This window comes from Apteryx rowi, unplaced genomic scaffold (genome assembly GCF_003343035.1).
Source record: "Apteryx rowi isolate R43461 unplaced genomic scaffold, aptRow1 scaffold_185, whole genome shotgun sequence".
NCBI lineage: Eukaryota > Metazoa > Chordata > Aves > Apterygiformes > Apterygidae > Apteryx > Apteryx rowi.
Window position 1 is genome coordinate 664,211 of NW_020448141.1, and position 13,218 is coordinate 677,428.

A 13,218-nucleotide genomic window follows, 5' to 3' on the forward strand; every position below is an offset into this window, starting at 1 on the left:
AATAATCCCCATATTTGGATTGCCTGGTGTTACACCAGTCACACCATGATCTATCTTTCCTTCAAATACAAACCAGTTAGATCTGCACCTGTATTCAAAAGTAGGTAATGCCTAACTCCCGTGAATATAAGGTACCTTTGTATCTGAGGAAGAGTGTAATCCGTAATAGAACTTCAAAAGCCTTTCTACCTTGACATAATGAAAGATTCAGATACTGAGAAAAATTACATTAATTTCTATATCTTAACATATTTTACACTTTGTACTGAGCATAAGAGTTAATGAGTTTCTGTATGGAGCATCTGCACTGAATCAGCTGAACTTATTAGCAGCAGATGCTAGCATTTGCGTTAGTCTGCATTTGTTTTTGTCCCTGGAACACAGATAATATGTATAATAAATCCAATCATTTTACCAGAGACCTTAATTTAGAACTAGCAAAGCTTATAGTTATCTACTCAGATCTCCTGCGTGTTAAAATTCAAGAATAAGATATGTCTATTAAGATCCAAGAAAAGCCAATGACTTCAACTACAGCATATGAAGAAATTAATAGTTCTGTCAGATCTCAATCATTTTTAACAGAACTAGGGAACAGTGCTTCAGTGATTTCTCCCAGCTGAGGATCAACACAAACGTGGCTCACTTGTCTATAAGTAACCATCTCTCTCAGGACCAGAGAGACCACGGCATAAGGACAATATCCTCAGAAACTGATGGAAGATGCTTATATTCTCTGCCTGACAATTCTGAATAGTGGAGCAGTTCCCAGGACTGCTTTTCTAAAAAGCAGCCTTAGGGTTTTTCTGATTTCCTTGTGAGCTATGTTGCTGTCCTAAGTAGCCTAAAATGGAAAATATTTTAAAATGGCAACATGCCTCTACCTGCCTCTTCCAGGCCCAGATTTTAGAAGCAGAATAAAATCTACTCCAATATCCCTTAGAAAATTGCTCTTAATATCTTTCAAAGTGCACCTTGTTAAATACTGAACGAGTACCATGAGGTACGGAATTGATAAAAACAATCTTTTATTCATTTTAGGATATCACTCAGCCTCACCTATATACTTATATGGTGATATCTCAAACTAATTTCTTACAATGGGAAACCTAAGCATTATTTCATTACCCTTTTTGAAAAAATTGCAGGTTCATTCCCTGTCACGTGTTTTAAGATGTTACTCTACAGCCTAACTTGTATTTTCATTTGTCTAGTCAGAATTTTTATCCATCAATATTCAGTATCTAGAATATTATGTTAATGCAACTTTGTGCATCTCTGTGCTTGGAGTGCTCTACAGTAATTTTTAAATTAGTTTATGGTCTCATGCCAGCAACCTGGTCAGAAAGATTATTATGAAAATGAAACAAATCAAAAGATTATTAACAGGAAATAAAAATCCTGATTTCACATGAGCTATATTATCTATTCTGATAGATGATGACCTAGAAGAAAAGACTGAATTAGATATCTGAATGTTTTGGGGGTTTCATTCTCCACACACACATCTTTGTGGGCTGAGATCAATCTCTGTGTACAGTTAAATTATTTTATTATACTTCCCTGACATGTGACAAGCTATTCAAAAACTTTGTGTCTTTTTTAACTTGAAGTGAAAAGCATACATATAACATATAACATAGTTAAAATATTTATTTAAGAATCATATGCTCTGAAACAACGCTGCAGAATCATCTTAGTAGTATGCAACTTCAAAGCCTCTTTCTCATACTCTAAGTACTAAGTACCTCACATTTCATCTTTATCAATAATGGTGCCAAGGTGAATAGAGCAGAACTTTGTTCTGTGTCATCCTGCCTACCTGGTGTAGCCCTGGGGTGTTTCTTTCAGCTCAGCTTACATGGGCTTGAAGCATGCGTTCCCAAAGTGCCCGCAAGGTCACTGCCGTAGCAACACGCCTGTTCTAACTGCACCAAGTGGACTGATTCACAAGTTTGCCTGTTACACTGCTTGAAGACTTTTGTTTGTCTAATAAGCCAGGAGATGCTCAGAGAGTTAAACAGTGTACAAATATACTAGCTGCTTTTTCAGACAGCCTTCTTCTAAAGGGTCACATGGGACAGCACTGGTGCAAGGCATTTCATTGTGATGGACTTGCTGGCACAGAGGAACATTTAGATTAACATCTAAACTTGGTAATAAATGTAAGTTTACCAAATATTTTAGCTGCTGGAATCCCTTCTGATAAACATCATCACATTACAGCAAGAGAAGTGATAGAAGGTTTATTCCACGTGTGATTTTGTTTCACTATGCTACAGCTAGAAACGTATTTCGTGTATCTTTAATGTTCATAGTGATATTACTGGCTGAAAGAACAGAGACACAGCGCTTTGCTGGGAAAGAGTATTGTTTCTCTTTGTCTTTCTGTTATCATTCTCCTGTAGCTAAGACAGTCTGCCATTTACCAAATTCATATTGTTACACTGTGATACATAGCCTTCTGATTGTCATTTGGTCTAATCTTGATCAGTATATGTTTTTCGAACAGCTACTTCAATGCTGCCTTGTAACAGCTATGAACACTTTTAATGCACAAGCTCTCTATGCTGAGATAATCAAAACCACTAATGGATATCATTTACAATTACCATCATCATGTACTTTTAGGCAGTTATTCATTCACCAAATACGAAAAACAAATCCGTTTGTATACTCCACAGATGGTGATATCTGGATAAAGAGCGAATAATTTCCCTTAGATTAGACTCACCACGACCCAACAGAAACCTCTGCAATAAAGCAAATTGTGACATTCCAGGAGCTCAATCCATGTAATCAAAAGGAGTTTCGGTCTTAGCTTCACTGGGAACTGAATTGGTTTATAATCAGTTTTCATAAACCGTTATCAGAATAGATTAAGCTAGCAGCATGTTGAGAGCATGCAGCATTTCCCTATATACTTCTCACACAGAGATACAATACTGTAAATAATATCATCCAGTGATTCTGGATATTGCAAATTCCTTGTGAAATCTGATGCTCTTATAGCAGTCCTCTATAGTCAGACAGGCAGGAACATAGAGCTACATGACTGTAAGATGCTATATCCATGATTGATGATAAATGTAGAAAACAGACCACATCTGGCTTCAGGTCTGCAGGATTCACAGATTGACTGGAGACAGAATTGAAGGCAGAACAGCTGAGGCATTAATATGTGGAGAAATTTGATTTTGATAACTCTATTTGGCGGGATGGCTCTCTCTAAGAAATGTAATGAATGTACCACAGTGCTGTGTAAGCATCCTCCACAAAAATCTGTCACAGTTTTCACTGAATACTATCACCCCCCCCCACACACACACACACTTTGAAAAACAGAAGAAAATCCCACCTTCTTCAAACTGCTGGGAAGTCTGTACAGTTGACCACAACTCTGCTATATAACAGAAGTCTTCTGGCACAGTCTACATCCTGACATAAACAACACAATAATGATCACTTGGCTGTACATTTAAAGCCTTTTTTTCTAAAAAGAATTTTGACTTTTATTTGTTTCAGGAAGACAAACACCCTGAACAGCAATAACGTAAAAGAAGCTGTTAGAGTTGGCACATTTGTGAAACAAACTGAAGTAAATGCTTCATTTTAATGATATTATTTAATGCTTTTCTGTAATCTTCAAATTTTTCGAACTAAATTTATTTGAGCAGTACCAATACCGCAGAACCAAGTTAGTTCCCTTAGCAATAAGCAGAACACAGAAACCCCTAAAGTCTCTCTTGGCATAAGTCCATTAAATTACACACACACAGTTACATGCAGAGATGAATCTGGCACTGAGTCTTTTTCCTCCATTCCCTCCAAAAAAATCCCATCCAAATAATCCCCAAAATACTTTTCCTTCAAAATTCTTTCACATATATCTATCTGTTCCTACACATCAGCATTTTCTATCCCAGATGAAAGACTTTTTCCCCTTACCTTTTGAATTTGGTAAGCATTTTATTTTAAAAACTTTCATTCCATGACTTCAAGAACTTGTTTAGCTATGTTCTGCATTGTCTCTGGCCTTCAGGCAGGTAGCATGTTTCAAGAAACTTGTCCTGCCCTTTCTTTTCACATCCTCTGCTTGGACAGAAACAGATAATGGCCTGGCACTCAGCAGTTCACACTACTCTATGTATGTATAGGCAACAGGTAGAGACATGTAGCCTCCATACACTGAGGTACTCAGAGCTTTTCCACAGGCTATCCTCAGGATCATGAGCATCACATTGTCCTTTATTCAGTGCTAGACCTAAATAACACCATGTGAACCCCTTATTTTCCTCCAAATTATTTTTTCACAGAGCCCCATACTTAATTTTTAAAAACACCTAGTGGCAGTACTGCAAAACCATACTCTCCACCCCACCACAACCATACTTAGGTGTTATGCTATCTCTGCTGCGGCCAGTTAGTCACAAACGTGACTGGTAATAGCCATGCCAAGATAACTGTATCCTATACTGCATCCTATACAGTAAGGGTAAAATGTGTACCTGTGAATGTAAACTGTGCTTTGCATTAGTGGCACTTCTCCTGAGGATTTAAAAAGTAGTTGAGCTGCCTGATGAGATCCACATTTCGCTACTCTGCAGGACCAGTACAGATGGATTCCCAAGCTACATGCCATTTCTCTCTTCACAATGCACTTTTTGCTCCTCTCTTAATCTTCCTGTAACTGTGTGTTGCAGATGAAAGTCAATATATTGAGGCTTTATGGGGGGACACTATAGGATTGGAATTTACTCTCTGAGACCCTTGGCAGGTCATAGGGCTGAATGTGCACTTCTCTTGGCCCTTTTCCAAATCCTTGTCTTTGTGCAACTTCAGCATGAGCGCAGGCAATACTTCCGTATTGCACCAAGCATATGGAACCTGTATTTTCTTGTCAGCAGGTCAAATATTGTTTCAGGTGCCTGTGTGGATTTTACTTGTTTCAGTAAGAACCTTACATATCAGAGAGTTCAGCCCATGAAGATAGCTGTGAGCAAAACTGAAAAGCAGACAGAGAAGAAAAGAAAGAAAAAAAGAGAAGAGAAGAGAAGAAAATCCTTTGGGATTTTACTGTATTTTACCATGTCACAGTCATAATTAGCACCTCATTCAGTGTTTTTAATCTACTGATCTCCAGCATTTATCAGCAGCTATCAAATTAGTCAAACTCAGATGTAGACAGCTGTCTCAATCATCATGTAAGTTTATAGAGTAAGAGTACAGAAAAGTTGAGTGACTCACTTAAAGTTGTAAATTACTTCATTACGGTAGCCTGGAGTAGAACCCAAAGGTCTTGCTACCCAGATCCTGGCTATAACTACCTGTCCATACTCCTTCCTCCCAGAAGCAGTTTACATTTCTTCCTTTCCTTCCTTCATCTAAGATGGCAACATCTGTGAATCGAGGCATTTAAAGACCTTTGGGTTCTATGACTACACGCGGATGAATCTCATTCCCCTCAATTTCATTTCTGAACAATGCACAACCTGTTCTGCCCTCTACCACATACACAAACGCAACCTCAGCATGTGTGAGACCAACAGCAGAAGGATTTAATTTCTGAGGCAGCCCTCTAAGCCAAACTGATCAGTGATAAAAGACTCAAAGGCAAGCTACTCATCAAGGTGGTTCAAAACAGGTAATTTTCTGTGATGGCTGAGAGCAAGCTTTGTCTTATCTTACTTGTTTCCTTTGCCAGCTATGACCTACTTCTCCCCTTGGGGCACACAGAGACTCATTTACAAACTCAGTGAATGCCAAATCAGTGCAGTTACACTTTCCTTAATGCTGACATCATCTCACATCTGTTCTCTCATTCACTTAGACCAGCATTTATATTATCACAGAATCCAGAAGACATGGTACTACTGGCATTGTAAGATGCCTACTGCTGCAGAAACAAGGATTAGGGAGATTTTATTTCTGTGCAACACCAGTGCAATAATGTTTTTCCTCAAGCAAAGTAGAATGAAGTATTTTGTAAAGGAACTAAAAAAAAAAAAAAAAAGGAAGAAAATAGAGAAGTAGTAATACCAAATGTCATCTTTACTGCCCCCCACCTTCATAAACAGCAAAATCAAATTATTGCACATTTCTTACTGGAAAAGCTATATGATACAAGCACTAAAAAAACCCATGAAGACTGAAAAGGTTAAATTTATACACAACTGTTATACAAATTAAGTCCCAGTCCAGCAAATACTTTTGCACGTGCTTAAGATTGCTAAAATTAGTAAGCAGAGTTACTCTCAAGAAAAATGGAAGCATCTATTCAAGTGTCTGCAAAAAGGAAAGAAAAGGTTTTGTGTGGTGGGAGCTTTATTTGTTTGGACTACACTGTGCTGATAGGCTTTGGGCAAATAAAAAAATATATATATACATATACATCTCCACATACACAATACTATATCTCCTGTACAAAAAGAAGGCATGTACCTTTTTTTAAGTATTACTATGCAAAATGTTTTGTCAATTTTTAATAACAAACAAGACTTTAAGATTACTTAATTGCAATTAAGTAACTTAATACTGTGGAAAAACAGTGCTTTTCAAATTAAACTAAATAACGTTTTATATCAGATTTCAAAATATTTTGAAATACAGGCTTTCAAATGATTTATGATACACATAATGCTTCACCAAGCTGTGTAATGAGATAGTGTGGCAGAACATCTTGGTGAAACCATTTCACACAAATGGGTTCATATTTGGGGAAGGGAGTAATCATTTTTAAATTACACAAGACCTTAATCCTACAAACATTTGCACATGTGATTTCAGTGGAACCATTCCTGACACTAAAGTTAAGTATCTGGATAAGTATTTGCAGGACTAGAGCCAAATTATACAACTGGGCCCAAACTAAGAGCCCATTTGTTACCAATAAAATCTTAATTTAGGAGTGGCTGATTATTATAATTATCACTGTTGGATAACACTAGCTTTCAGAATAATTATTTTTTGCGACAGTGTCTAATCATGAAAATGCAACTTTTCCTTTCTGGGATGGAACACGGTGCTGTGGCCGCTGCCCCCAAACCCAGATGCTCATAGCTAAAAAATAATAAAATATAGCAAAAGAGTAAAACTGGAAGCTGATACAGAATGTACTGTCTCAGCAAATGCCTTATGAAGCTGGAGACATATTGTACGAATTCCTGGTGATCTGCACTGCTATGCCATTTCACTCCTGCATGGAGTTCCAGGTATTGCTTGTGCCTACTATACCACTAGCTGGCTTGTGCTCCATCAGCTTGAGTAATCACTCCTCTGAGCAGCAGCTGATGGGTCTTTTTGATCTAAATGGCAAAGATACTCCAGGATGGTATTTCTGTGAGGGTGCTGCTGCTTTAATGCTCATTCCCAAGTCTCTAATTCAAAAAATCCAAGCTGTTGCCTGTAGACTTTTAGAAAAAAGCAGGCTTCTTGAGAATAAAAGTAGGGATACCACAAGTTACTGTCATGTATGGTACAAGCTGTGCATCGCTTGTCTTAGTTTTGTGTTTTTCTTTTACTTCCCTATACCAAAAGAGGCAAGAGGGTAGCATTCCTTCAACAGGTAACAGTAACATCAATTCAGGTCCTATCCCTCTCCGACTGCATTTATTTCTTTTATAATTCTCCAGGCATGAAACTTCTCACACCAGATCAGTAAAACTGCACCGAAGTCACTCAGGCCTTCTCAGCAAGGAGGACCAAGCATGGAGTATAGGGATTTGCCACATGAATTGCTAAATCCCTGAGGAGTAGGCATGCTTTGATCACATCTCATTCTTTTTAAAGAGGTTAGGGTATTTTCCTTTAGCTGAAGTCTAAAGCTGTTTTAGTACGTCAAAAAGACCACATCATGTTCTGCCTTCAGCCAGTTTACTTGGAGCCAAAGGAACCACACCTTATTCACCATGATTTTCACAGAGAAAAGAATCAGATCTGCTGGACACTTCAAGGGAGTAAGTCAGGGAAAATACTAAAAAAAAAAAAAGACCAATAAAGAATTAAGCAAGCAGTGCATGTGGATGAAATATTATCTTTGGCCAACAAACATAGAATAGAAGAAAGCAATCCGGACTGCAAAGTTGGTAGCAATTTTCAGTGTTAGAAAGACAAATGACATTGGAGAAAAGATTGGGTTAACAAGGGAGCACTTGAGGAAAGCCTAATCTCTGCCGGCATGCTGACTGCTAAGGTCAGCCCAGTGCATGCGTTCTCAGCTGGAGTTGGGCTCCCTCTGCCCGGCCAATTGTCCTATGCACTTCAGATACCAAACCAAACTGAAGGTGCCTTCACCCTGCCAGCTCCTTATACTCTGCTAGCTTAAAGACAGCTTCCTTTTCCCTGTCAATTTAGGCAGCGTTTTCACAGAGCAAATGCCACAAAGGAGAGAGGTAGTGTGTGTGAGTAGTGTGTTTTTTCCTCCTGAGCAGCACAAGTCTCTTCAGAAAGCAGTGCAAACAGTTATTCTTTAGCATGGTATTGTCAAGTGGAAAGGGTGACATCCCCTTCTTAAATGCAGTTTTAATGCATTAAAAAATATATATATATCATTTTGTGAACACAAATAAAATTTGAGTTGATACACTGTATTTTGAATTTAAGGCAAGTCCTTTGAAAACTGTCAAACATTTGTATTTTAAATAGGCTGTGACTTCTTCAGTTTTCTGCACCTCCTATGCATATGTTTTACTTCTATATACCTCCTATGGCCAAGAGTAGAGAGGAATTTGCTCTGTTTCTTTTCAAAAAGCGGGTTTATCACTAAGTTCTAAATCAGATTTACCTTCATCCTTAACTGGGACAATATTCAGATTATTCACTGAAACCAAATGGCAATCATTTAATTTATTTCAAGTAGAAAGAAGAAAAATGATTTATAAAGTTTGTAGCTGTGCAAAGAAGTATTTTCTAAGATAAGGCAGGTATTTTACTAGCTACCTAACACCTACACCCTATCAATGGATCTGGAAGTTGTAAGCTTCTAAAGCTTGCTCCTACATAAGAGGATACCTTGCTATTTGATCTCTTTGAAAAACCTGCAATCTCTCCCAAAATATCTTAGATGAAGAGATAGGCAAGACTGAGTTTGCATTGAGAGACTGGAACGAATGACTAAAATAATGTATATTTTCCCCAAAGAGTTGATCTTAACGTTTTGAGGTATTCCTCTGACACAGAAACAACCAACTTTTATTTCAGAAATGTTGTTAATTTCTGAAAATGTACTTTTTACCTTCAAAAAGTAAACAAAAAATTCCCAATTGTATCATTTTTTTTCTTTTTATTGCTCTTAAACATTTTCTAATGCTTAAGAACATTAAAATCTGTGAGTATGCTTTACAGGAATAATTATCATCAAATACATTATTATGGAAACAAATGAAGCGGAAGGCCAAAATTCTGAAATTTATTGGAAGAAGAATATGTTAAAAGCCTTGTAATATGTGGTGATTTCATATTCATAGATTTTACTGCAATACAATCACTGTTATCATAGTTTTGGAAAATAATTTCTTCTTAACAAATTATTTCTAGAAAGAATTAAGAGTCATGTGAATCAGATTTTTCCAAATATTACAAATACCTTGCATATTTATGAAGTATTCCAAATCAAACTTTTTAATGCAAGTAGTACTTAACTCAAAATAACTCATTAAGTAAATTATAAAGGAAAAGGTGACCTACCACATGCTGTAATATTTATACATGTATACATACACAAATGACAATTTAAGGTGGTAACATTATGAAAATATTCCACTTAGAGTTCCACGCTAACCTCACCACAAAAATCACTGAAGGTTTGTTCACAAAGAATGCAGCATTTGAGCTGTTAGACAGCACTGGCATTTGTAATTGAATTTACTTTTCTGCACTATCCAGGCATGCAACAAAGACCCTCAAAATCTTTAAGAGCTATCTTTCATTTTGTTGTCACATGAGATATGAAAAGCAGATTTTTTAAATATTTGTCATACTAAATATTCTTAAATAGGAGCTGACTGATTTCACACTATTTTTAATGAGTAATTATTTCAGAGAAGTAGGGTGAGCCTGCGGTTAAAGAATGGAGTTAGGATAGGCATCCTGTCTTTAATTACTGGCTTTGTCATAAACTTACCTCTAACTTTCAACAAGCCATTCTTTGCCTCAGTTTTCCACATCACAGTAGATGGTAATAATACTTTACTAATTCACAGGCGTGGTTTGAGAATTAATGAGGGTCTCATGTGCAAAAGACTTGTAGATTCTGGCTTCTTCCTTCTACTGTGCACTGACAGGGAAGTGACATGGTCTTAATTTGAAACAGAGAGCCAACGCTGCCCTTCATCAGCACATGGAATTCACATTAATGTCAATGGGAACTACATTTATAGAGTATGTTATTTAGATTGGAAGTAAAGGAAGAAAAAGGAATGGAAAGAAACTCCTGGATTCTCTTTTTCTGTTTTTCTTAGAAAGTCTAATAGTTCATGGTGGCATATATGTAAACATAAATAAAAAGATTTTTAATGGGGAAAGAAGAATTGCTTTCTGGGGATTTAAATGGGAGTGCAGAAATGAGTAACAGGTCCATCTGTAGATTTCATTTAGCTCTACTGCAGGAGCACCATCATATAGAACACACAGAATTCAGTGACCATAATATATCATGGTCTACTAACTGTATGCATCTGTCCCAAAATAAAACAAACTTGAACTGACTTTTCACTTAATTTTTTCACATGATTTCCAGTGCACACCAAGAAATCACTTATCTTTCTTTCTTCTATATAAGTGTCCAGATATGATAAGAATGACAGACACTTAGAAAAAAATTTAAAAGCCCAAACTTCACAGAAGGCAGTGCCACAAACTGTTACTGGCCAAAAGAGTATACTATACAAGAAGAGAGTCTACTAGAGAAGCATTTTTTTTGGAAGGGGAGCTAATGTGAGCACATAGTTTTAACCTCCTGCTTTATTCTGAAGTAAGAATTGTCATTGTGGAAAAAGACATTTCTGTTCTGGAAAAAAAGATATCTGGAAAAACATCTATAATCAAGAAGCATCTGGTTGGCCACTATCATGCTCAAGGAGGAAAACACCTCTGTAACAAGCAGGCATGTTTTAAAGTTTGCCATTGCTTAACCATCTTAAAAAAAAAAAAAAAAAAAAGAGACTTGACAGTTCTTTATGGAAGGAGGGCATGGAGAGCTACAGCTCTGCATAATTAGGCAATAATTAATCAAACCAAAGACAACAGCCTGTTATATTTGGAAAAGGGTAAATGTAGCTGTCTATGTGTACGCACCAGTCTTTCACGCACTTGACTGGAATACTGCACGTATACAGCATTGGTCCTTTAAAAGTCCTCTATCCTGCAGGGGAGCTTTTACACTTCAGGGTGTATGCGACTGAACAGCACGGAATTCTTCACTGGAAAAAGACATTCCCCTGCTGAAGGACAAGAGAATTTAAAAACAAAAACGTGGACCAGGCCACCATCCTACTGCAGGAGCAGGTTGCTGGAGAAGTATAGCTTTTAAGCAGCAGAAGTCCACAGCAGTGGTGTTTTGGCATCATCATGCACATTTATGTTCTCTTTCTTCATAAAACAGTTAAACTGTTGGCCCCCAAAAGTTTTTCCAGTTTTAGCATTCCTCCAAGAAACTACGTATTTGGGGCATCTACTTCTTGACACTGATTAATCACAGAATGGTTGAGTTTGGAAGGGTCCTCTGGAGATCATCTAGTCCAACCCCCCTGCTCAAGCAGGGTCACCTAGAGCACATTGTACAGGATCGTGTCCAGGCAGGTTTTGAATATCTCCAGAGAAGTACTATATTAAGTACAGTTTAAGTCTATGTTTATAACTTTATTACCTATTTTTCTGGTTATGACTCTCTGAAGCACCAGAAAGCATCACAAGTGTCTTCCTCACACCCCAAATCCTCACCTGCTACTTCTGAAACCAGTGGCAAATTTCATGTATGTCTTAAAGTCTGTGTCTGTATTGTATATGGCCAAAACTCTGCTCTACTTTAAAATACTTTTATAGTATTTTTAAAAGTTTTTCAGTTGTTATTGTCTTTCTAAACCAATGCAATTTTCACTAACCTAAGCTCTCTCCTAACACAATAGTTACATTTTACTGGTTGCACTGCATTTCTATCTTGTCTATATTGTCAAGTTCTTCTCTTAGGAAGGCCATTTCTAGTTTAGTTTCATCCACTTTCTTAGATGCAGTGTAAGTTTTCTTATGTCTTTCTTCAAAGTACGGTATTAAGGGAGAACTGAGTTCAGAATTACTGCTCTGGTACCACAAACACACAATCCCTTAAAAGCATCTTTACAGTAACCATAGCAGCAAGTGTGTCAACAGCATGTCAAAACATATGGATGGACCAACACATTCAGAAACCAATACAATATAGGCTGGATATGTAGGATAAGGATTAAATTAACAAGTTATGGGGCATGTAACTACCAAGAAGTGTATTAAATCGGTAAAAAAAGGACGCTTAAAGTTATGATTTCGCACTAACGCTTTCAACGTACAAAATCCAAGAGAGGCTAAAACACAGCCAAAGGAAGGAACAAAATCTCCCAGCAAGCTTTTTCCTTGGCAGAGCGCTTTCTCCCTTCTCGCCGCCCGAGCCACCTGCCGGCGCGGCGGCCCCGCATCGCGCTCGGGGCGCGGGCCGCCTCCTTCTGCGAGCCCGCTTTATTTACTGCCTCTCCTCAACCCGAGGGGAGACCTGTTAAAGATTAAATCATCGGCAGCCGCAGTTCAAAGCTCTGTCCCGGGAAGCAAAGGTGAAGATAACGTCCCTGCAGATCTAATCGAGGCTCTGCTGTTGCAATCGCTCTTAATTGCCCTCTAAACGGCACATCACACGGCGATCCTCCCGGCACCGCACCGGGCACCGAGATAGCAAGACACCCATAAACGCTTTACAACCCGCCCGCTGATTAAAAAGCGATTACAAACTTATTTGAAGTCGGGTGTTTTCTAGGCGGCGCGGCCGCTGTCACGGCCGGGGGGCCGGGCCGGGCCCTCCCGCGGGGCCCGCTCCCTCCCCTCCGTCCCTCCCGCCCGCGAGTGCCCCCACTTACAGGTAGGCGGTGAAGCCGCTGAGGTTGGCGGGCACCGCCGTGAGCCCCCGGTCGGAGCAGTCGGCGCGGAGCAGCATGCCCTCCGGCTCGCAGCGGCACGGCGCCGGGCAGCCCCGCGGGC

The 13,218-nt window shown here is 38.5% G+C and overlaps 1 protein-coding gene across 1 annotated transcript in view; it reads right to left on the minus strand.

Annotated features, from left to right (window-relative positions):
* Positions 1-13,210, minus strand: part of LGR5 (leucine rich repeat containing G protein-coupled receptor 5) — a 92,542-nt gene extending 79,332 nt beyond the window's left edge. The window contains exon 1 of the mRNA XM_026061762.1: positions 13,098-13,210. Coding sequence (XP_025917547.1) covers positions 13,098-13,174 — 77 coding nt within the window. The 5' untranslated portion in view covers positions 13,175-13,210. The remainder of the gene's footprint in view (positions 1-13,097) is intronic.
* Positions 13,211-13,218: the final 8 nt, after the last annotated feature.